We start from the raw sequence: 24,692 nt of genomic DNA on the forward strand, positions 1-24,692 counted from the left end.
GTGCACAACCAACTTTTTGACTATGTGGTGTATTTTTTTATAAAGATTTAATTATGAGATTTGTCATTTTGTCTCTTTTGGACCAATAGTCTAATTTATAATTGGTATTTTTCTCCAGTAAGTAGTACTTTTAAAATACCTTATTTGGAACACATTTTAGCAACTATTAAGATTATGGTTTATTATTCTGGCTTTCAATAACATGGCATAACAAATTCAGCAGAAAATACAATTTTGACACTGCCATTATGCTGGAATTCTTTGTGTTTCTGAATCTCAGGCTAACTAAGCTGAGTTCAAAATGAGATTTCTAATCAAAATGAGAGCTCACGTCTGTCCACACAGATCTCCTGGGAACACTTGGTCTCCTGGCCACAATTAAACTCAAATTAAAAAAAAAAAAAAAGTGATGGTTCATTCAAACCGGTCTTTGGTTTCAGGACAATCAGCAATACAGCATTGATGAGGTGAGTTCAAAGCCAAAACAGTGTGATTACAGTAAAAGTATTCAAAGCCAAGATTTCAGCTTGGCTCTCCAGGGCTACAGTCAGCATTTGATATGCACATCACGATTCAGTTGTTTTTCAGGGAAAGGCCTCTTATTATTCAATCATTCATTAGCTTATTCAACATAACTTACAGATTATTATATAAGGACCAGGAAAAACATGCAAGGCCTCTGAATCCAAGCAAGCCATTACCCTCTTCCCAAGATGCCCACTGTGGCCATGGGGACAACAGGTCAGCACTGCCCGTTGCGAGGGATGGATGTTCATGGGACATCAGGTCAGCACTGCCCCTTGGGAGGGAGGTTCGTGGGTGGATGGTCAGCACTGCCCCTTGGGAGGGAGGCACATGGGACATCAGGTCAGCACTGCCCCTTGGGAGGGATGTTCAGGGTCCACACTCACACGGACTCCATGTGCTCAGGCTGAGGGTGGCTCATCTCAGCAGGCTGACGTGAGGAGGAAGGGATGATTGGGGAGACACATCAGATCCAGGGTTACTGAAGGCATGAAAACTAAGTGAAGAATTTGTAAGTGAATTTAGACCTGGGTGAAAACGTGGCAGGAGCCCAAGTGAGTTAATCCTTAGGCAGCCATCACCCCAACACTGTAACTATCTCAGAGCTGTTGGGGAGAAGTGTTACTACACAGATAAAAGTTTAGAGAGAGAAAGCTGGCAGGGTATAACAGTCACCCTATCAAAGAAAGTTAGTTCTAATTGCATATTTCCATTTTCCATTTTAAAAAAGCAGAGTAAGAGCTGTCATTTTGTCACAACTTCTATAAGCAGTGAGCTCCAATACTATACAGATTTAAAAATCAAATGAAATTTGAGAAATTATACATGAACAAAAGTTTGAGAAGGAAATAGAAACTAATAAAATAAATGGAAATCCTGGAGACGAAGAGTGCAAAGGCTGATACAAACATTACAGTGCAGGGACATTCCCCTCCATGCAGTCCCCTCCTGCAGTAGGACAGGAGTCCTTCCCCTTTTTTCCTAAATAAATCCTAATTTGCAAGCTAGAGTTGTCCGCTTGAAAATTTTGAAGAAAACATTATTTATCACTCTCTTACTAACTTGGGGCTGATGCCCCACGTTCTGTACAAGGGCACCTGACGCCTTACTACGACGAAAGGGCAGTGCCTTCAACTGTTACAATCCACTTGGGGTCTGATTCCTCCTGTGGTGACACAAGTCCCTCATGTTTCTCCACAAGAAGCTGTTTTCAGGAATTCCAGGTACATAATTTGCACGACCTCCTGTTTGAAACCTATGAGAGGAGACAGGTTTTGCCCACAGTCACACATGGGGCAGACGTCCACCCCTGCAGGAAGCTCTGTGTGCCAAGCAGGCATGAGAAGCCTGAGAACATGTTGTATTTTAAGGCTCACGTAGAAGGCAGTTGGATTGTGCAGTAGACAGCATGTCCAGATGCACACAGCGGACCTGAGAGCTCATCTAGGCCAGCAGGGTACAGCAACCGCCTCATCAGAAGATGAGAAGAGCAATGGTTGCACAACTCTCCAAGCTTTGGCAGGAAGTGTCTGGGAGAGTGGTTGCACTAAGGTGGACTTTCTCAGACAGTAGACCTTAAATTTTTTTCAACCCTAGAGCAACAAAATAAATAACTTCTTAGAACTGCTAAAATGACTCAAGTAACAGCCTCAGAACACTCTTCTCCTCATTGGAGTCTGTAGGGCATCATCAAATGGCCACCCCCATCCCCAGGTGCTGACCACCCCCATCCCCAGGTGCTGACCACCCCCATCCCCAGGTGCTGACCACCCCCCAACCCCAGGTGCTGACCACCCCCATCCCCAGGTGCTGACCACCCCCATCCCCAGGTGCTGACCACCCCCATCCCCAGGTGCTGATGTGGTTTGATGACAAGGAGTTGCCCCCTCCATTTCACCCCTGCAGACACAGGAGGGGAAAAAACTGAAATATTTGTCCCAACTACCTTCCTCCATACCTAACCCTCTCCACCTTAATCAGAGTCCCACATGGGCATGTATCTCTCTCAACTGTGTAAATAATATTAAAAATAAAATTTAAAATAAAAAAAACAAGTCCAAATTATCAGAGGACTCTGAGCCCCTGACTTCGGAGGTGCCTTATGAAGGTCAATCTCAAGTGGAAATATCGAGACCACACCCTGCACATCCCACCTGTCACGGATGCTAGGGCCATGCCCTCTCCATCTCACTGGGGCTTTACTCTGCCCATACCCCCTTACACAGAGACACTGGGGTCACATCCCACCCATACCACTTGGCACAGAAACACTGGAGTCACATCCTGCCCTTCCCTCCTGTCATGGAGACACTGGGGCCACTTTTTCTCTTTACAGTCCTTGCCTTGTTTCAGGAAAATGTTTCACCCCAGCACATAATCAGAAAGAAAATGCAGTAACTGCAGGTGAACGGATGAGTAGATGCAATGCATGAATACGCATACTGTGTGACAAGGCTCTTATCTTTTACACAGGAAAGTGGAAATAATTCAAATCTCTGTGTTAGCAACAGCTTACCAAGACTTACATAATGGGCTGTCGAGGGAAACACTCACTGTGCTGAACTGGTGGTTCAGCATTTCAGACTATTCAGGAACAAAAGCCTATATCCAACAATTCCATCTCCTTGGCAAAATGATGCCCATACATGGGCCACTCAGCCACTGAGAGCAGCACAAGAGCAAGCGGGACTTGAACCCGTGACAGACCTTGTGGTACAGGAGGTACATGGACCTGCATGAGGCAAACAGGCAGATACCAAGGGACCAAGGCTGTGCTCTATCCCAGACGAGGCATGACCAATCACATGATGGGACAAGGGTTCATATCACGCATTTCATTACCTCTGCTGGAAGATGAGACTCCCCAGAAGCAGCCTTCTCAGAGCCCCCTTCACCTCCTTGTTCCTGAGGGTGTAGATGAGGGGGTTAAACAGGGGTGTGACGATGTTGTAGAAGAGGGTGAGGAACTTGCCCTGCTCCTGGGAGGCGCTGCGGCCGGGCTGCATGTACATGTAGATGATGTTCCCGTAGAACAGGGCCACCACGGTCAGGTGGGAGCCGCAGGTGTTGAAGACTTTGTGCCTGCCAGAGGACGACCGGATTCTGAGCACGGCGCCCACGATGTGGCTGTAGGAGACCAGGATGAACATCAGGGGGCACAGCACAATGCCCACGGCCAGCACAAACACAGCACCTTCCATGATAGATGTGTCCACACAGGACATTCTGATCATTGCTGGCATCTCACACAGGAAGTGGTCCACACGTCGGTTCCCACACCGAGGCAAGCTCAGGGTCACGGGAGACAAGGTCAGGGAGTTGGCCACCCCACAGCCCCAGGCCAGGGACACCAGACCCAGACAGACCCTCGGATTCATGATCACCAGGTAGTGCAGCGGCCTGCAGATGGCCACAAAGCGGTCATAGGCCATGACGGCCAGCAGCAGGCACTCCACGCCGCCCAGTGCCAAGAACAGGAAGAGCTGCAGAGCGCAGCCTGCATAGCTGATGGTCTTGTCGCGTCCACTCAGGTTGTAGAGCAGCTGGGGGATGGAGCTGCTGGTGAAGCTGAGGTCCAGGAAGGACAGGTGGGTGAGGAAGAAGTACATGGGCGTGTGCAGGTGAGGGTCCAGCCGCGACACCAGGATGATGGTGCTGTTGCCCAACAGGGTGAGGACATAGGCAATCAGGATGACCACAAAGAGGACTCTCTCCAGGCGGGGGCGGTCAGAGAATCCCAGCAGGATGAACCCCTCGTGGGTGCTGCCGTTAGACCCATCCATGTCCCTGCCCAGGAGCTGGGTCAGCCACACCTGCAGGAGCAGCTCACATCGAAGGGACACTGACCAGAGCCCGCCCTCCCACTCTGCTGGCCACGTCTGTGACTCAAATCTGGAACTGTCACTGTCCTCTCCTCTCACCTTCACAACCTGGATGCTCAGTGCACAGGGCTCAGAGCTGAGAGGGGCCAAGGACACGGCCCCCAGGTCCTTTCAAAGCAAGGATCCTGCCATATCCGTGCACCAACTTCCCCAGAAGCCTGGGTCCATGACCTGTGGACACTAGGAAGACTCACGACACAGTGTCCTGATGGCCAGGGGACACGGTGTGAGGAGGGATGACGATGGCGTGTGCCTCTTACCAGGACCCAAGGGTCACACTGGTCACTTCATGGAAGATACGAGGTAACTGTAGAGGGCCTGGTAGAGAGATAATGCATGAGACCGCAACCACTTATAAGGCAAATCTCCTGTAGAGCCCCTCTAGCTGCCTCCCTCTCTCTGTCTCTCTGTCTCTCTCTCTCTCTCTCCCTCTCTTTCGTTGAACCTACATGAAGAAACAGAGCATTCATGCTTTACTCCAAAGGCCTTGAGAGAATTCACTGAGCAAAAGGGAGAAGGAAGGAAGAAGACAGGGAGGGAGAGAGAGGGAAGGAAGGCCCCATGCAGCTGCCAGCAAGGACCTACATGAACACCCTCCGAATCCAGGCTCACAGCATGTCACCTACGAAGAAGAGTCTTTGCTGAGGTTCACATGAATGTTGCAGTCACACAGGGCAGCAGACATAAGACGCCCTGGGCTACACTTCTGAGCCCATAGTGGCCTAAGGTTGCCCAGGGGCTTCCACTGTGAGCCCTGGAGATGCCCTTTGCCTACTGCTCACACTTTGCCTACAATGGGACGAGGCACCCATGTACTTATTTACAGATCATCATAAGACAGGATTTCACCTGTGGAGAAGGTGACAATATGCACTCACATGTTTAGGAAGCCGCTGTGTCCTGAGAAAACACACAGTCATAAGCCTGAAGGATGAGTGGGAGGTCCAGGAATGAAAAGCCTGGAGGAGAGTCCTTCTGTGGACCTCAGGTCTAGAGTCAGCAGTCGATCATGGCGGGGAGCCCCTCTGTGGGTATCCCAAGTCCAGAGTCAGCAATGGGCATGAAGAGGAGCCTCTCCGTGTGTACCCCAAGTCCAGAGTCAGCAGTTGAGCATGAAGAGGAGCTTCTCTCTGTGTCCGCAATTCCAGAGTCAGTAGTCAAGCATGAAGGAGAGCCTCTCTGTGTGTACCCCAAGTCCAGAGTCAGCAGTTGAGCATGGAGGGGCGAATTGGGGTGGAGAAGAACCCCACTGGCGGCCCCACCAAGCCCATCACACATCTCCAATGTCTTTGTTCTACACAGTTACAGCTACCCTGAAATGAATGAGAGGAATTCTCTTCGCCTTTGAGCAGATCTTGCCAGCCAAGTGCAATGCTCAAAAGCTGGGAACCAAAATAGGACTAAATGTAACTGCATTCAACAAGAGCCACGCACTCCAACAGGTCAGCTAGCAAAGGCTGCAAGTGAATGACATTTGCAGAATACACCGAGTCTGTGGAACTCTGCCCTGTTGAACACTCGTATTTCAGACTATGGGAAGTAGACCCTTAACAGAAGAGCCATGCAAAGCAGCTCAGATGTTTCATGGGGCGTGCACATCCCACATCACAGGGCTGAGATAACCTCCCAGATCCACTGGCTAGTCCAGTCTGGTGAGAGGGGGATGCTTCACAAACAGGGCAAGAAGCCATGGTGTGCACAACCCTCAGCGGAGAGGGATGTGGCCGGCACCTGACAAGCACAGTGAGTGTCCAGGGCATCCTGTAGCTGAGGAACCCAAAGGCGTGCTGGTGGGTGAAGGAGCCTCACCCACTGGGAAGAATAAATCAGAATGAGCAAGTGAGACCCCTGTCCCGAATGAGGATGGCTCTTCCTGCTGACTCTACACCCTGAGAGAGGTAGGACAGCCCAGCATACTGCTCAGCAGCTTGCAACACTTACTGCAGAGAGCTCAGCCCAGCTGCCAGCAGCCAGTCCTCCTGCACCCAGCACAGCCCACACCCTGCAGCCCCTCCTGCACCCAGCACAGCCCACACCGTGCAGCCCCTCCAGCACCCAGCCCAGCCCACACCCTGCAGCCCCTCCTGCACCCAGCACAGCCATGTCATATCCCCTCCCCAACACTGAAGGGCACCACTGTAGCCCACCCTGCTCACATAGAGGACGAGGTGGCCCTGTGTGCAGTGTGGCCCACCTAGAACCCCAGGGTGCTGATGCTCTCAGCAGCAGGAAGCTCAGTCGGCTCACAGTGCCAGACTCTTCCAGAATATCCAGTTCTGTGTTTCCAGTTGTCTTTCTCGACTCACTTTTCCAGGTCAATGAGGTTCACTCAGAGATGAGCATATTTCAGCCCACATCAGTGGTGGCTGAACTGACTTCCTACCCAGAACACAGCGACCATCTCCCTGTGGGAAGAGCTGGGACCCTGCACTGTGGGCCCCTGTGCTGTGTGTCCGGCTCAAGCTCCCATGGCTACCTGCTTCCTCAGAACTGTCAGACACCCAGACCTGCCCTGTGGGTGTCTGTACTGTGTGTGTCTGGTTCGAGTCCCCACACCACCTGCATCCTCAAGCTGTCACAAACAGACCCTCTGCCCACACTCCCCACCCATGGCCATCCAGGTCAAGACTCGCATCTCAAAGGAAATTACCCACAAATGCACAAGATGCCATGACAGGGACACAGCAAAGAGCCCTAAGTGTGGTTTACAAAGAATAGAGAAAATAAGAGATTCCAGAGAGGAGACAGGAGGGCAAGGCTCCACACAGACACAGGACAGGGCCATGGAGGAAGAGGAGACGGGCAGGGGAGGCAGGAGGCCTGGCCGTCAGCAGTGACTGCAGAGCCGAGCCCTGGTCCCCGGGTGACTGCTTCCCCTCCCTCCTCCAGCCCCACTCTTACAACTGTCCTCTCACTACCTCCACACCGTGTGACCCAGCCATGAAGAATGGCCCAGCACAGTGGCAGGAGCTGAGCTGCTGCTGGCTTCCCTGCCAGGGACACTGGCCCAGGAGGAAGGCCCCAGTGCAGAGGCGTCTGGGACAACACAGGGCGCTGCCCCAGGACGGCCCAGGTTCCGGTCCTAAGGCTGCATGCCTGGGGTCCCAGGGTGGTCTGCCTGAGCCATGGCCCCTGCTACCCTGGAGGGGGCTGCCTACCTTGCCTGACTCTCACAGCACGGGCTCAGGGAGGAACTGCCCTGCCCAGGTTGGGCTCAGGTGACCCTGGGTATTGAGGGTGCAGCAGGCACCACTGCCCGCTCAGCTCGGTGCTCTCTGGCAGCTCTTCCCAGGGGCATGCGCAGCTGCTCTGCCAACCTGCAGATCCAGCATGAATTCCATCAGCAGGTGGAGGACCACAGCAGCACAGGGAACATGGCACAGAGACAGCGGCCCCTACCACAACACCCCCTGCTGAGCCGAGCTGCCATGACCTGCTGCTCCCTGGATCCAAGGCTTTGAGGACCAGGACTGTGGCCCTACGCAGCCAGTGCCCTCTAAGGGGTCTCCAGGGAGTGTGTGTCCACCGTCCCCTGGGCTGGGACTGTTGCAGCTGTGTGCGCAGAGACAAGCAGGCATGCCAGCCCTCAGTGGAGGGAGGCTGAGCAGCCCAGGGGTTGAGGGCAGAGAAGCCAGCCCAGCCCTCAGCCCTTCTCCATCTCCCATCCTTGGCATGTGCCCTTGTCCCCAGATGCCCTCTGTCATGTCCCATGTCTTCTGCCTGGGCACTGGCACACAGGTCTACCACAGCCAGTGTGACATGATCAGTGCTGGAGAGGGGCAATTGTCAGTTATGAAATAAGAAAAGAGACAGACACAAGATAAAGACTACAAAATCAGGCAGCCAGAGGGATATCCCTTCCTCTGAGGAAGAAGGTTGACCTAGAAGGCTTGCTGCCTCAATCTTTACTGAAATGCTTAGGAAGTCAAATCATAGGAATTGATGTAGCGCAAGCATTTTTAGCCATGTCCCATGCTGATGTTAGCCAAAGTTGGATGATCAGGAACCAACAGTGTGACCCAAGCACAGACGTCAGTATGGAGTGTCTCAAAGAGCTTCAAAATCAACAGCCCTGTGGCCTTGGGAGTTGTCCAGAACTGACCCACACCTGCTGGCCTCTACCTTGGACCATCGCCCAGCTGCAGACCCACACCTTCTGCCCTCCACCTTGGCCTTGGCCTTTGCCGACTCACACGTCGCTATGTGCAGTTTACGCTTGGTCTCCAGACGCAGCAGCCTGAGTGTTCAGGATTCCCAACAGTCTCTCCTGGTCATTCTTGTCAAGTCATGTCGTTACTTTTTGAAACTACCCATGCAAGCTCACGTTAGGTCAGAGCAGATTGCAGAAAATGGAGAAACAACTGAGGAAGATAGAAGGAACTGCAAGAGCACACAAGGAGTGTGAGCTGTGGAACACACCCGCTGCCTGTGGGAAGAAGTCCTGGTGGGGACACGGGCACTGGGGATCTGGGTCACGCTGAAACACCAGGAACCCAGGAAGGGAGCAAGAGGGACAGAGGCAGAACCCAGGGCAGCACAGCTCTGCCCTCCTGTGGTCAATGGTGCACATTACCAGAAGCAGACCCCAGGACAGCACAGCTCTGCCCCCCATGTGATCCACACTGCACATCGCTGGGTGCATGTCCAGGTCAGCTCCAGCTCTCCCTGCACCTGCCATACAGGCCAGCTGTAGGAGCAGTGGGCAGGTGGTAGACTGAGCCGTGCTCCAGATCCTAGAAACCCCAAAGCCTGGGTACCATTGGCAGAAAACATGATGGGCATTGCAGGCTCACAGCACATTTCATTCAGTCCTGCGCTGCCAACAGAGTCCAGGACAAAGTAACTTCAGTGGTAGCAGCCTGGCTCTCCTGCTTACCCCTTCCCCAGCGCCAGGCTCCCCAGAAGCAGCCTTCTCAGAGCCCCCTTCACCTCCTTGTTCCTGAGGGTGTAGATGAGGGGGTTAAACAGGGGTGTGACGATGTTGTAGAAGAGGGTGAGGAACTTGCCCTGCTCCTGGGAGGCGCTGCGGCCGGGCTGCATGTACATGTAGATGATGTTCCCGTAGAACAGGGCCACCACGGTCAGGTGGGAGCCGCAGGTGTTGAAGACTTTGTGCCTGCCAGAGGACGACCGGATTCTGAACACGGCGCCCACGATGTGGCTGTAGGAGACCAGGATGAACATCAGGGGGCACAGCACAATGCCCACGGCCAGCACAAAGACGCTGCCTTCCACCGCCGCCGTGTCCACACAGGCCAGGCGGATCAGGGCCGGCATCTCACACAGGAAGTGGTCCACACGTCGGTTCCCACACCGAGGCAAGCTCAGGGTCACGGGAGACATGGCCAGGGAGTTGGCCACCCCACAGCCCCAGGCCAGGGACACCAGACCCAGACAGACCCTCGGATTCATGATCACCAGGTAGTGCAGCGGCCTGCAGATGGCCACAAAGCGGTCATAGGCCATGACGGCCAGCAGCAGGCACTCCACGCCGCCCAGTGCCAAGAACAGGAAGAGCTGCAGAGCGCAGCCTGCATAGCTGATGGTCTTGTCGCGTCCACTCAGGTTGTAGAGCAGCTGGGGGATGGAGCTGCTGGTGAAGCTGAGGTCCAGGAAGGACAGGTGGGTGAGGAAGAAGTACATGGGCGTGTGCAGGTGAGGGTCCAGCCGCGACACCAGGATGATGGTGCTGTTGCCCAACAGGGTGAGGACATAGGCAATCAGGATGACCACAAAGAGGACCCTCTCCAGGCGGGGGCGGTCAGAGAATCCCAGCAGGATGAACCCCTCGTGGGTGCTGCCGTTAGACCCATCCATGTCCCTGTCCAGGAGCTGGGTTCTCTTACACGTTGGTTCAGTGACCCACATCAAGACTGTCTTATCATGTGTCATGCAGCAACAGAGTTGTCTGGATGGCATGTTAAAGGATGCAGTCCACCTCAGAATCTGGAGAACTCGAACAAGCATGATCAGTCCATGCTGTTGGACGTCTGCCTGGCTAAGCTTACAGGATAAACCTGTGACAACATAGGAGCAGATGGTTTCTCTGAAGAAGTGTCTCATGGGGAAAATGCTGATTTACATGCAAGTGACTTTCAAACATCAGAAATGTCCTCATATTAAACTGACCTGATGGAACCTCAATCGAACATCAGGCTGGTCTCTTTTTGACATTTACGTATTAGAAGAGTCGTCATACCCAGTTCTCAGAGCTGCTATTGGGGAACTCATTCATTCGCATGAACTCTTTGGGTGTAAATTGGAATGGTAATTCTGAGGAAGTTTTCAAAGATTCACTATTTTTAAGCCCACACCTGCCCTGACATGGTTCATGCTACATGCCACATTCATCCTTTCAGTATGTTTAAAACTTCTTGTCAGTACAGAGTGTAGGACAGCGGCAGATGGATCTGCCTTCTGCTGCTTACTCCACCAGGTCCAGAGCAAAGCTCAGGCCAGCACAACCCTGGACGCTGGCAGCTCAGTGCAGCTGCCCCCTGGGAAGGCCAAGAACTGGGGACAGCGGCCTCTCGGTGTGTGCACCAACAAGGGGCTGGGATAGCAGGTTGAGCCCCTCCTGGGACCCAGGCACCTCTCCTGAGGCACAAGTGTCCCACTACATGGAACATCTTCCCCTGAACGGATTATTTTAACAAAAGAAACATGTCTTCCCTTAAACTTAAAATCACGTTTTTATTTTTACCTCCCTACCCAAAAGAATAATACTGCAAACCAGAGGAAAGTAAAATAGAGTGTAGTGTGAGACTGTGAGCAGCATTCTTGCCCCTGTCTCTGTCTCTCTGTTTCTCGCTCTGTGTCTCTCTCGCTTGCTCTCCTGTCACATACCCCACTACGTAGACACCTGCATGCACTGTTCAGAGCCTGTAGCCCCACGTGTGCACTTCCAGCCCCTGAGGGGAGGGGGCTGCAGTTCCTGTCTGTGAGGGGAGGGGGCTGCACTTCCCGTCTGTAAGGGGAGTGGGCTGCACTTCCTGTCTGTGAGGGGAGGGGGCTGCACTTCCAGCCCCTGAGAGGAGGGGGGGGGGGGGGAGGGATTGCACTTTCCCGTCTGTGACGGGAAGCTCAGGGCAAGGTCCATGTTTGCATGACCCTGTCTTTAATGTACAACCACCAGGAACCCTCGCCATTTCAAATTTTTAGAATGTGTGTGTGTGTGTGTGTGTGTGCGCGTGTGTGCGCGCGTGTGTGTGCGTGTGTGCGCGTGTGCACGTGTGCGTGTGTGCGCATGTGTGTGTCATAGAGGCTTTTCTCATTAACGCCCCTACAATCCCTTTGCCTGAAGTTGCTGATGTGTTGTTTTCACTGTCTCTTCCTCCTCCTCCAAGACAATTGCCCTGTTCACCTTAGGAAAAACAAAATAATTCCTGAAGCTTAACAAACTGAAAGAGGTGAGCAGCAGGGAGAGAGGCAGGAGACAGCATGCCCAGGACAGACAGCAGCATTCCACAGAGCCCGCTGCAGCGCTAAGGCCCCAGCCTCCCAACTCTGCGAGCGGCAGCGTGATGGGGGACGAGGCTGAGGTTAGGGTCCAGGTCAGACGCCCAGCCTTCCCACAGAAGCTCCCAGGACAGCTGGTGCTGTTATGGCAAAGGGGATACTAGGTCTGGCTTCACAGCATCTCCTTACCGACACCCTTCCGAGGAAGCTACACAGGGCACACAGGGGCTTGCAGTCAGAGGCCTTCTGCCCAGCTGCCCTCCACTAAGATGGGATGCACACAGACTCCCCCGCACCATGCTGGAGGCAGAAGACGGGAGGTCTCAGGATAGAGGGCCCCCTCACTCCAGAGAAAAAAGGCCCTGTTCCCCACAGGTGGACCAGAATCTGCTACCTCTGGGAAGGGCTTGGAGGGACACCCTGGCCGAGGTTGGGGTCGGGGGTCCTGGGGATGGTGGCTGTCTCCCATTTGACATCAGCGTCCCCATGTCCTGCTCCCTGGGCCACCCACCCCTCCACACCCCTCTGCAGCTAGCCAGCCCAGAGGCCCTGCTGAGGCACCTCTGCTGGCACACAGCAAAGCTCCCTGTGGATCACGTGGGTTGGCCACCACTCTCCCAGCCGGGGAAGGAGCTAGCCCGCTCAGGCTACGGACTGGGCACCCTCACCATCAGGGTGTGGCCCGCCCTGGGTCCTTTCAGTCAAAGCAAGGGTCTCATCTCAGATGTCATTTTCCTACTTCTGCCCGACAAATTCTGGAGCATTTTCCCACAAAATCTAATGTTAAAAGAAAAAAAAAAGCAGTGTCTTCACATGGTATCTGTGCCAGGCAGATCGTCGGACAAAGGGAGTACCTGGCTGAGCTGAAGCAGCAAGAGTCGCCATGGGGTGCCCCGGCCTTGTTGGTCATGATCCGCATCCTTTCAGTGGCCAGGAGGCGGTCACTAGGATGTGTAAGTGTCAGGTCAAATCCACAGGGAAGACCAGCACTCAAGCTGGATCCCCCACATGGAGCCCACTCACCGTCTTTCGCATGCGCTGGGGCAGCCCCAAAAGTCGGAGCCCAGAGCTGCTTTCCTGTCTGGCTGGCACACAGAGGCTGCAGCAGGAGAAAGCGCACCTGTGGGAGAAGGTGCTGGTACCTGTCCTGCTGCCCTGGCCTGATCCCCACAGGTCCCTGCCTTGTGCTGAGAGGAGACACCTGCAGGCTGGTGCAGCCCTCCCAAGAGGAACCGAGAGGTGCCTGGGGCCGGGTCAGCTGCACCAGCCGCCCTCAAGCAAGCATGGGGCCTTTTGACCCCAGGGACCTTGCAGCACCCCAGGGGTGTGCCACAGCCTCCATGACTCCCCAGGGTGACGCAGAAAACAGGGACCCTGAGATTTTGTCCCTTGACATAAAGAGGAAGAACTTCTCACAGAAGCACAGCTGGGAAGTGCAGGCATCGCCGTAAACAGCGCGGTCCCCAAGCACCTGCAGGCTGCTCATTCCCAAGAGTTTCTATGCTGGGGAGAAGAGCCTGTCCTCTCCAGAGGAGCACCACGGGGAGACACAGGATGACTGTCCTCACCAAGACTGCTGCCCTCTGAGCCCAAGGTGGGGGGACGTGAGGTGACTGGAGCATGGTTCTCGGGTAGAGTCCAGGCTGAGCAGGACAGCTCAGGTGCCGCAGAGCCAAGGTCACCACCTAGTCAGGGCAGAGGGGTGTGTAGCATGCGGCGGGGGGGTTGTGGACAGACCTGTGCTCCACACACATGCAGGGCCAGCACTCTCACGTACTCCTGGACAACACAGGAACAGACCCCAGGAGGCACACAGAGCAGGCTGGACATGTCCATGCCCAGTCCCCAATGGGTCCACCCGCTGGGACACCAGGTGTGGAGCCTGCCACCCACTGAGCAGGCTACTGCCCTAGGGCTGCAGGTGCCCGCCTCCCGACACCCTCACTCAGCGCCTCTCAACATGCTGGGACACACTCTCAGGATTTAATGCTGCCCTGCAGGCAGGGAGTCACACAGTCCATACACAAACAGGAGATGTGCGAGCGCCAGCCTCATGCCAGCATTGGAGGTGCTGGGAGGTCCGTCTGCAGCAGCTCAGAAGGGCGAAGGAGAAATAAATAAATGAATAAATAAATAAATAAATAACACCACAGGAGAACGCGCTGGAAGCTGCTGCATGAGGTGTAGCGGGTCTGTGGAGGGCAGTGAGGAGCTGGACCAGCAGGCTTGCAGGGAGCGGGCGGCGTGGCGCATGGGCAGCGGGTCTGGAGGGAAGGGGCTCCCAGAGCCCGGGGAAGCTCCCAGCGGAAGGTCGGTGTCAGCCCATCAGAGTGCACCTGCCCAGGCCTGAGCGGTCCTGGTGGACATCGGCAGCAAACTCGGACCTCCAAAGACTCAGCGGTTGGTGGGAAGGACAGAATCATCACCGCCTGTCCTTCTGTTCAACATTTCCTGGGAAGGCTGACCATGAGACCCTCAACATTGACCCGAACCCCGAGGGGCCGTGGCTGCCCCAGGTGCCAGAACCAGCAGCTGACTGAGGGCTTAGCATCCATCCTGCCTCTGGGTTCAGGGACTGTCTGACCCGAAACAGGAAGAATTCCCATGTTAAAGCTGCGTCCAGGTGAAGCGTGGGTAAAGCCGGACTCCAAGGGCCTCAAAAGGGAGAGGAGGCGGCAGGTGCGGGAGCTGCGCCCGGCAGTTCTTGATCCACATCTCACAGCTGGACGTGAGAGGGCGTGGAGGGTCAGCAGTAACAAGGGCCAAGCAACAGGCTCAGTCAATCAATAAACAAGGTAAGGCAGCGCTGGGGAAGCCAAGGGAGCTCTAGAGTGACGCCTCCAGGCAGTGCGCTGAGTGCCTTGGCTTGGTGGGCCTGGGGAGGCCACTCCGCAGCTGCAGCCTCCACCCCGCGCTGTCCTCCTCCACGCAGGACTCTGGGCGAGCCTCGTGACAGCGTCCTCGGAGGCGAGGGTTGCGCCAGTGCAGCCAGGGCTGGACGGTCCCGGGTCTCAGGCAGGCCCCACCCCGGCGCCAACGTCCCTCAGGGGCCACAGGAGCAGCGGAGTCCTGTCGCAGACGAAGAAGTAGGGCCGCAGCGCGCCTGAGAACAGGTGGCTGAAGGTGTAAATGTGCACGCCGGCGGGCGCGTCGTAGAAGGAGACTTCCCCCGCCTCGTAGTCCAGGAACACGCCCACGCAGCGGGGCCGCCGCGGGCGCGCACGGGGCACCGGGGGCGAGGCCAGCACCAGGTATTCGTCTTCCCGCAGCAGCCACACGGCCCAGACTCCATGCTCAGGGGACGGCGTGTGCTCCCCCTTTCGGGCAACGGCGTCCCGGCACACGCCCAGGCCCCACTCGGCGCCCTCGCCCACAGCCACTTCCCAGTAGTGGCGCCCTGAGGAGAAGGTCTGCAAGCCCAGCACGCATGGCCACGTGTCGAAGCGCTCAGGGTTGCCTGGGACGGCCCTCCAGTGCTCGCCATCTTGGACGCTGCGCAGGTCGGCGGTCAGCAGCAGGCTGGGGTGCGCCGTGGCAGGGTCCAACTTGACGTCCACTGCGTTTGGAAAAGGGGACGTCTCCGGTCAGATCTCAGGAAGGCCACACGGCGTCCTTGCCCGGAGAACAGGCAGGTGACTGACAGATGGCCCTTCCTGGCACATCCCTCAGGTTCTGCCGCAGGCTGGCATGCAAGCCAGGGGTTACCCAAGAAGGCCAAGGCCATGGCAGCCAACCTTGTACAGAGCCCTCTACCGTGTAGGGCAGCTGCAGTTACCGGACTTCAGCTCTGGACCGGCAGGAAATCCCCATGGTGTAAAATCAGCCACGGTCAGCTCCCTAACCCCAACTGTTGGCCTGGTGTCTGGGTGAGGCCTGTCCTGCCATCAGGGTATCTGAGTGTGTCTGGTGGACAGGTAGGAACAACTGCAGGGACCCAGACAACCTCACCTGGGAGAGCCCAGGACCCCTGATATCCACTCACACCCACCCAGTACCACCCATCATGTGGCTCACCTTGTGACTCAAGTGTGGAGTTACAGCCCCAAGCTGCTGCCAAGCAACCCTGGGACTGGATTCTCCTGACTCCCAGGAAGCCCAGCCCGGCCAAGGAACACCCTGGTCAGGGGCCAGCTGATCCCACAAGCGAAGTGGTACATACCCCAGAACCTCCTCAGCATGTCCCTCAAGCCCGGGATGCGGCACAGGGTCCTCAGCTCCATGGGCACAGTCTCCAGCTCCAGCGGGGCAACAGCCTCACCTCTGGGTAGGCACAGAAGCAGCACAGCCACAGGTGGGCACCAGCAGGGCCCCTCAGCCCTCTGGCCACCCTCCCACAGGGATGCCCAAGGCCAACGTACCTGCTCAAGGCTCCTCCTACTCCCTGCAAGTGAAAGGGAACACACACAGGGCTCAGACCTCAGGATGGCTCTGTCCCCGGGACGGCTCTGTCCCCAGGACAGCTGTGACCTCAGGACAGCTCAGACCCTGGAACAGCTCTGTCCCCAAGGATGGCTCTGTCCCCAGGACGGCTCCGTCCCCAAGGATGGTTCTGTCGCCAGGACAGCTGTGACCTCAGGACAGCTCAGACCCTGGAACAGCTCTTCCCCAAGGATGGTTCTATCCCCAGGATGGTTCTGTCCCCAGGATGGCTCTGTCCCCAGGACGGCTCTGTCCCCAAGGATGGTTCTGTCCCCAAGGATGGTTCTGTCCCCAGGATGGCTCTGTCCCCAGGATGGCTCTGTCCCCAAGGATGGTTCTGTCCCCAGGACGGCTCTGTCCCCAGGATGGCTCTGTCCCTGGGCTGTCTCAGACCAGCTTGTGGCCTGGGAAAGTAGTGAAGGATGGCCCAAAGCCTTAGGACCCTGTGCCCACATGGGAGACCCAGGAGCAGTTCCAGGCTCCTGGCTTTGGATTGGCTCAGCTCCAGCCATTGAGGCCATTTGAGGACTGACCAGCAGTTGGAAGATATCTCTCTCTTCTTCTCTGCCTTTCAAATAAAAATACATAAATAAGCTGATATTTGAGACTTGGTAAGGCAAGACAGTGAATGCTACTGAGAAAATTTAAATTCTTGCATTATTTGCTATCACTTAAACATTGTTATAAGGTGCTCCCCGCTCATAAGGCAATTGGCATAACAATGATTCCAATACTGTTAATAATTTTGACTTTTATCTGGCTATTTTGAGGATGAAATGAGAAGATTTTAATTAAAATGCCTTGTAAATAAAAATGGTAGTTTCTATAAGATCCCTCACTGGTTACCAACCATCCTGTAGGAATCACACAGAGCCTAAGGCTGCCAGCTACATTCACGGCATCCACAGCGAGCAAGATGTTTCACTGATGTTTCATCAGTGAAAAATCCGATCAGGAATTGGGGCTGAGGTGGGAGAGGGAGGCCCAGACGTTGCTTTTCCTTTCTTTTCTCCTATTTACTTGTTTTCTTCGAAAGGCAGAGAGACCAAAATAGAGCTGGAACGCAAGCTCTCAATCACTGAATCACCCCCCAAATCCCCACAGTGACTGAGGCTGGACCAGGTCAATCAGAACTCCACTGGCTCTCCCTCCTGGGTGGCAGGGACCCAAGCACCTGTTTGCTACCTGCTGGTCAGCGACGGGAAGCTGGAACTAGAAGCAGAGCTGACCCTGGAACCCCAAGCAAGCTGACCTTGGATACGGCACCCCCAGTGGGCATCAACTGCAGGCCTTAGAGACAGCTCACACCACCCACAACCATTCTCTGTCCACACACAGGGCCGGCCAGCTCCAAGGCACGTGTCCATCCAGTGTCCTGTGCCTCCTCCCTCAGCCCTTCACCCCCAAGCAGAGTGAGAGAGACCCTGGGAACCACCAGCCAGCCCGCGCCCCAGGCATCAGCACCTGCACACCAAGTTACCAGGGGATGTCCCACTGGACAGTGTTAACACAGAGCGAGTTCCAAGAATCATGGCTGCCCAGCATTGCTCCCTAGGCCTGGCGCTAGCCACAACCCAGTGCCCGCCTCACCTCCAGCAGGTCAAGGTCTGGGCTCCGACACCGCTGTTCCAGCTCTTCGGCCAGCTCCTTCAGGGCCTTGTTGTGCTGTGCCAGCCGGCTCTTGCTGTCCCGCAGCCTCTGCAGTGTGGCCCGCTCCTCTTCCTCCAGCCCCCGCAGCTGCAGTTGCTCCTCCATGGCCAGGTAGCCGCGGTGCTTCTCAAACTCCAGCCGGAAGCGTTGTCTCTGTGCTTCTACCTTCTCCTGCAGCCACACAGAGAATCAAAGCGTCACCCCCAGGGCGCAGTGCCAGGGCCCAAGCCTCCCGCCCATCCCTCTGTGTGCTGGTGTCTTATGCCATCCTCAAGGGAAGTGGCTTCCATGCCCGGGGTCGGACAGACAGAGACAAGGGACTGCGGTCAGATCCCTTCCTAGGGCTCTGTCCCTCAAGCTCCACACAAGATGGCCATGTCGCCAGCCCACCAGCGTGCAAGGGCATCATTTGTATTTGCACGAGCTGCGTCACGCAGAAATGAGTTCAGTCAGTCAGTCTGGGAAGAGACCAGGCTGTAACCGCCCAGTGATTAAGTCAGAACGAGACAGGGATAGAAAGTCAGAGAAGTAGTCAGATTGGAGCCTTACGTGATTGGAGCAAACCATTATTAGGTTCTATAAACGACAGGGCTTTATCTTTCCATCAAACCCAGAAATCATAATGTGGAAATCAGGGCACACAATCTACACACTCCAGGTGGAGCTCTTGTGGGAGGGTGACTGACCCCTCACACTCCGCTAAAGCTGAGTTCCCACACAGGAACCTCACCAGAGCATTCCAATAAAATCGCCTGGGCCCAACGTGGTAACCTAGTGTCTAAATCCTTGCCTTGCATGCACCAGGATCCCATGTGGGTGCCAGTTCATGTCCTGGCTGATCCACTTCCCATCCAGCTCCCTGCTTGTGGCCTGGGAAAGCAGTCGAGGACGGCCCAAAGCCTTGGGACCCTACATCCGTGTTGGAAACCCAGAAGTTCCTGGCCCCTGACTTTGGATCAGCTCAGCTCTAGCCATTGCGTCCACTTGAGGAGTGAACCAGCAGATGGAAGGTCTTTCTGTCCCCCCTCTCTTTAAATATGTCTTCCTAATAAAAATAAATCAATCTTACAAAAAAAATTGACCCTGGCAAAGAATGTTCCTTAGAGCCATTCGAGAAGGTCAGACATGAGTTTGGGGTAGAAACTGCGAAGACGTCTCTGCCGGAGCTTAACACAGCCGCTGGCCTCAGAACCCCCAAGTCTGTCCTGGCCTCCTGCCGTGGCTCGTGCTGACCGCAGCAGGAGACACACGCGTGTGTGCTGAGCATCGAGTCCTTCCCTGCTCCCACCTGCTTGCACGGGGAAGGCGAGCAGTTAGCACCTCTCCCAGCAGCTGCACTCCTACCTTCCAGATGACGGTCTTCTTTCCCACGTTGGCCTCCTGTGCCAAGGCCTCCTCCAGCTCCTTCCGTACATGCTCCAGGGCCCGCCGGAGCTTCACCTGTCCGGGAAGACATGCCAGAGCCGTGAACGGGCCCGGCTTTCCCCTGGACACGGGGGAGCTCAGAAGGCAGCTGCAGCGGAAGGCTGCTCTTCTAGTCAGTAACTGAACAAGCACAGATGCACTTTAACACCAGACACAGTCACAGATTTGGCTATGCCTATGTTCATTGCATCCACCTTTGCAGGAGTTAAAGTAATTTTAAAATGTTAAGGGCCAGCATGATGACTCAACAGGCTGATCTTCTGCCTGTGGCACCTGCATTCTATATGGGCATTGATCTGTATCCCAGCCACTCCACTTTTTATCCAGCTTCCTGCTTGCAGCCTGAGAAACCAGTGGAGGACGACTCAAGTGCTTGGGACCCTGCACCCACCTGGGAGACCTGGAGGAAGCCCCTGGCTCCAGCATTAGACCAGCCCAGCTCTGGCTACCAAGGCCACTTGAGGTGCGAACCAGAGGATAGAAGACCTGTGTCGCCTTCTCTCTTTTTGCAACTCTTTCAAGCAAAATAAATAAGTCCTTAAAAACTAAGAGAATATTATATATTAGCAGAACAAAATATGTAAGTAAGGTGTTAAAGGATATCCAACTAGAATTACAATTACAATGCTAAATAGATAAATACATTTTAATATTTGCCTAATTTTCTGTTTCATTTTTCATTTGAAAGGCAGAGAAAAGGAACCACACACACAGACCTCCATCCACTGGTTCACTCCCAGCTGCCCACAGCACGGATGGGCTGACATCAGAGCAGGAGGCTCAACCCACGTCTCCCCTCCAGGGAGCCACTCCAGGACGCAAGCCCTGGAGCCACCACCTGCTGTGCCTACAGTGCATGGTCACAGGAGGCAGGGCTGGAACTGGACCCCAAACACTGCCTTGTGGGATGCAGGACTGGACCCCAGACTCTGCCCTGTGGGATGCAGGACTGGACCCCAGATGCGGCCCTGTGGGATGCAGGACTGGACCCCAGATGCGGCCCTGTGGGATGCAGGACTGGACCCCAGATGCGGCCCTGTGGGATGCAGGACTGGACCCCAGACTCTGCCCTGTGGGATGCAGGACTGGACCCCAGATGCGGCCCTGTGGGATGCAGGACTGGACCCCAGATGCGGCCCTGTGGGATGCAGGACTGGACCCCAGATGCGGCCCTGTGGGATGCAGGACTGGACCCCAGACTCTGCCCTGTGGGATGCAGGACTGGACCCCAGACTCTGCCCTGTGGGATGAGGCAACTGAAGCACCCTGACCCAACCCTGCTCTGTTACACTTCACAAACCACCACCTGCTGAAGCAAACACTTACGCCCTCAAGGTCCCATACACAAAGTGTTCCCAGTGGTAGCACCCAAGGGGGAAAGGGTGGTGGTGCTTCCAGGGAGGCCCCGTGTACTTCTGCTCTGTGAGGAACAGCTGGCAGCACAAGTGAAGCGGCAGGGCAAGGCAGCAGCTTTGGAACAACAGTGAGAAGGCGAGTCACAGAAGCATGACTCAGCACCTGCTGCAGGGTAAACCCTTCACCCCAAGTGTCACCTGAGAGAGCCGGGAAACCAAGCCAGCACTTGCTGAAACAACAGTCAGAGGGAGTGCCTGGAGGAGCCGGGGTTTGGTAGGTGGAAACAGAAATCAAGGACAAGCAGCAAGATGCAGGTGGGGGAGGTGGGGGAGCAGCCCAGTCCTGGTCTGGGGCACTCACTCACATTAGCGCTGGAAGGAAGGTTCTAGATGCGTCTAGGCTGCTGCTGAGATGGAGGCCCCTAACCCTATCCTTAACCCTAACCCCTGGCTCCAGAGGTGCCACAGCAGGAAGAGCTGCTGCAGCGCCAGGCTCAAGCCTATTCCTTACGTGCTAGGCGCGCCACTGAGTCTATTGGGGTGGCCAGCTTCTCAGGCCATCACCTCCCTGCTCCTGTACCCCTGGGGAGGACTTCTCGCTAGTGCCGTCACTCCCAGGGGCGGAGGGGCAGCCCCGGGAATGCCCACCCACCAGGTTGCCTGAGTGGCACACAGTCCTGGGCAAAGCTACACACAGTACCACACACCCGAAACCCCTGGCAAGAGGTCCCCACAGACGCACCCCTATGACCGGGAGCTTGCAGGACGCCCCACCTCACCCCCCAAGGGGGAGGGGCAACCGCGATGTTCGAGGGCTGGAGGGCCTAAAGGAGCAATGGCCAGCCCATTGCAGAGCGTCCACCGCCCAGAGCAGAGAACCCCAGCTGATCCAGAGACTGGGTCTGACCAGTGCACGCGAGGCATTCGTGGGGGTCCTCAGGCGGTGAGCGAGTTCTGGGCGCCATGCGTGAGCCTCACTTGGTAGCAACTGGCGGCCGCACCTGCTGAGGCCCAGGCTCCCCCAGCACTCCATGACCCTCACCTGGTAGCGTGCAGCCGCCTCGGGCAGCGGCGCTGAGCGGTGGCCCCGGTGCTCTGCGGCCGCGCACACCCAGCACAGCGCAGAGCAGTCCTCCTCGCAGAAGCGGCTCAGCGACTCCCCGTGTCGAGCGCACCGCCGCGCCCCCGCCGGGATGGCCGCCAGCCCCAGGCGCCGCACGCTGTCCACTAGCCCGGCCAGCTGCCGGTTGGGCCGCAGGCTCGCGGGCCGGAAGGGGGCCCGGCACTGGGGGCAGGCGTAGACGCCACCGCGGGCGCTGTCTGCCTTGTCGCACAGCTCAGAGATGCAGGCGCGGCAAAAGCTGTGGCCGCAGTCCACGCTGACTGGCTCCTGCAGGAAGTCCAAGCACACAGGGCAGCGGGCCTCGTCGCGCAGCCGGTCCACGGATTCCCCCGAGGCCATGCCGCGCACACAGTCACCACCACCCTGACTCTCTGGGCCACCCTGGCCTGCTGCTCTGCCCCCACTTCCCGAAGTCCCCGCCCCCCACAGGTTTATCTGCTGCCCTGAGCAGGACTTCTACTGAACCACTCCTGGTGCAAACTGGCAAGTCACACCCGGAAGGAGGACACAGTGATAGCTCCAGGCCTCGCCTTCCTGGGTCCTCGCTTCCAGCTGCCTCTGCCCCTCCCCGACCTGTACCCGCACTCCACATTCCAGTCTGGAAGAGTTAACGAAATCCTGCGCTGAATGAATCAGCCCATTGGGGTTCTCCTCGCATAATTAAAACCTTGAAATCAAATTTTTCTTTATGCAGCATAACTGTTCTACACACACACACACACACACACACACACGTGCTTCTATTTTCCTGTCTTCTGCTAATTAATTTGCAACCTGTCCTGGTGGGTGGAGGTCTGACAGTTGTGTGCAGGTGACAGCCCAGCGACCCCCTCTGAGCAGGTGAGCTCACCTGTGTCAGGACTGCAGGAGGCTGCAGAGGGCGGTTTCCCCAGTGGGAGGCAGCCTTGGGGAGTGGACAAGTCCTGGGCACACGCATCTGTGGGACAGAGTGACGAGTGTGGGCGAGTTTGAAGGCAGTCTTGGCACACCATGGTGCTTGTTGGTGCACACGGAGCACACAGCATGGGGTTAGGAGGCATGTGAGTGATGCAGAGATTGGACAGCATCTCTAAGGACTGACCTTGCCATCACAAGCAGATCCTGCAGACACAGAGCAGAACACTGTGGAGGGGCTGCAAGGGAAGAGGAGACCCCTCCTGGGCTGTGGGGAAGGGGCAGCATTTCCCCACACACACACTGTGACTCAGCGGTGCTGTGCAGGCGGGGGTGCAGGGCCCAGTGCACAACAGCAGATAAAGCTGAGCGCAGAAACCCATGACTCAGGCCCTGGCAGCTCCTGGGAGGTGTGTGTTTGTGGTGAGGACAAGGTCTTGGCCTGTGCTCTCACGGACAGTGGGGTCTGAGGCCACCTGCCTACCTGTCTTTTTGGATGACACAGACAGGCAGAGGGTGTGAGCAAACCATTAGAAAGAGAGCAAGACGGCAGAGAGTTTAGCAGCAGGAGTACAGCCCCTGGCTGCAGGATGCTGGCTATGCCACCTGCCATGATGCTTGAGGCAACAATGACCGCTAATGCCCACAAGAGCCAGGGCAGGGCCAGGGTGAAGCCAGGAGCTCCATCCCACTCCGCCACGTGGGTGGGGGGGGGGGCATTGTCCATGGCTACCAGGTGTGCTAGCAGGATGCTGGATCAGAAATCCTGGTGGGACTTGGTCCCAGGCACAACCTCCTAGAACACAGGTGTCTCTGTAGCAGCCTTAGCAGCCAGGGCAAGTGACGGCATGAGCAAGAAGCCCTCCCCAGGGGCGGAGGGCAGGGAGGGCAGGGAGGTGACTGAGTGAATGAGAAGCACCCCCCCCCCCCAGGTACTGTGTAATTCTGTTCACTGCTGAGTCTCCAGGGCTGCAGCAAGAGAGCCCACAAAGGGGCCCCCAATAAGCCCCAGGGGGCAGAGCCAGGGCCCGAGAGAAGAGCCTCTCTTCTCTTGTCCAGAGCAGTTTGTTCCCAGAGCCCGAAGAGCTGCCATCACTGGGGCCACTTGGGGGGCCAACGTCTCACTTGAGAGCAATGCTCTAGTCAGACTAGGTGTTTGATTCCCCATTGCAGAGACCTCCCTAAGCTCAACGTCTTTAAAACCCAGATCACAAAGAACACAGGTATTGTCACACTCCCACGCATCTCGTTGGCAGCCCAGCCTTTGGGGTAGAGTCAAATCCCAGAAGGTTAACATAGCTCACTAGCATGATTGGCGCCTGGGGAACAGGACTCTGAACACCCCAAGATTATTGCAGGGAGCGGCTGCTGCCCTCACCCAACGCCAGTGGGAGATGGCAAGCTTCAGACCCCGTGGCAGGAGCATGGTACAAGATGACATAGAGCAGAATAACACGGGCCACAGGGCAGGAGCCAGACAGGGCAGCTCGTGGGTTCACTGGAGAGAGTGGTGCACATGCGGTCCCCTCTTCTGGTCTGACTGTGCTGGTCCTTGATGCTGGGCTTGGAAATTAGACCTGCTTGCCTTGGCACATCTGTATGGAAGCAGTGGGACTTTCTGCTCAGAGTGCAGCGCACACGTTAGCTACTCCAGCAGCAAGCGTGACTAAGACAGAGGTGTCAGGACGCCTACGGCTGTTTTGTCCATTGCACAGAAAAGCGACAATGCCCTTCTGATGGGGGTGCTTCCGTGCCCCGTGCGAGATGGACTGGGATTCCCTGCCAGGCTCTGCACTGAACCAGCATTGTGGGAGCTGAGTTTTGTGTGTCACCCCAAAGTTGGGCAATTGAGGTAATGTCAGCCCTGAAAAGTGGGTTCCTGGGATCTAAAATGGTTTTGGCTGTGAGTGGGGGGGGGGGTCTCCGTATGGGTGTGCATGGAGGGAGGAGCCCCAACTCTGA

At 56.0% G+C, this 24,692-nt stretch overlaps 3 protein-coding genes across 4 annotated transcripts; all 3 read right to left on the reverse strand.

Moving 5' to 3' along the window:
• Positions 1-3,362: 3,362 nt before the first annotated feature.
• LOC131482611 (olfactory receptor 2W3-like) lies at positions 3,363-4,442 on the reverse strand. The gene has a single exon (XM_058677402.1). The coding sequence runs from the start codon at positions 4,305-4,307 to the stop codon at positions 3,363-3,365; it is 945 nt and encodes a 314-aa protein (XP_058533385.1). The 5' UTR covers positions 4,308-4,442.
• A 4,836-nt stretch (positions 4,443-9,278) lies between these two features.
• On the reverse strand, positions 9,279-10,223 carry LOC131482612 (olfactory receptor 2W3-like). Its single transcript, XM_058677403.1, has one exon. It carries the CDS (start codon positions 10,221-10,223, stop codon positions 9,279-9,281), a length of 945 nt encoding a protein of 314 aa, XP_058533386.1.
• A 4,626-nt stretch (positions 10,224-14,849) lies between these two features.
• TRIM58 (tripartite motif containing 58) lies at positions 14,850-22,240 on the reverse strand. Of its 2 annotated transcripts, XM_004586555.2 has the most exons (6): positions 21,756-22,240; positions 19,278-19,373; positions 17,874-18,104; positions 16,223-16,245; positions 16,024-16,124; positions 14,850-15,420 (listed from the first exon to the last, which is right to left on the reverse strand). In XM_004586555.2, exons 1-6 carry the CDS (start codon positions 22,173-22,175, stop codon positions 14,876-14,878), a joined length of 1,416 nt encoding a protein of 471 aa, XP_004586612.2. In that variant the 5' UTR covers positions 22,176-22,240; the 3' UTR covers positions 14,850-14,875. The 2 variants fall into 2 exon arrangements, with proteins under 2 accessions (XP_004586612.2, XP_058533702.1); XM_058677719.1 differs by lacking the exon at positions 19,278-19,373.
• Positions 22,241-24,692: the final 2,452 nt, after the last annotated feature.

The sequence above is a fragment of the Ochotona princeps genome, chromosome 19 (assembly GCF_030435755.1).
Source record: "Ochotona princeps isolate mOchPri1 chromosome 19, mOchPri1.hap1, whole genome shotgun sequence".
NCBI classification, from domain to species: Eukaryota; Metazoa; Chordata; class Mammalia; order Lagomorpha; family Ochotonidae; genus Ochotona; species Ochotona princeps.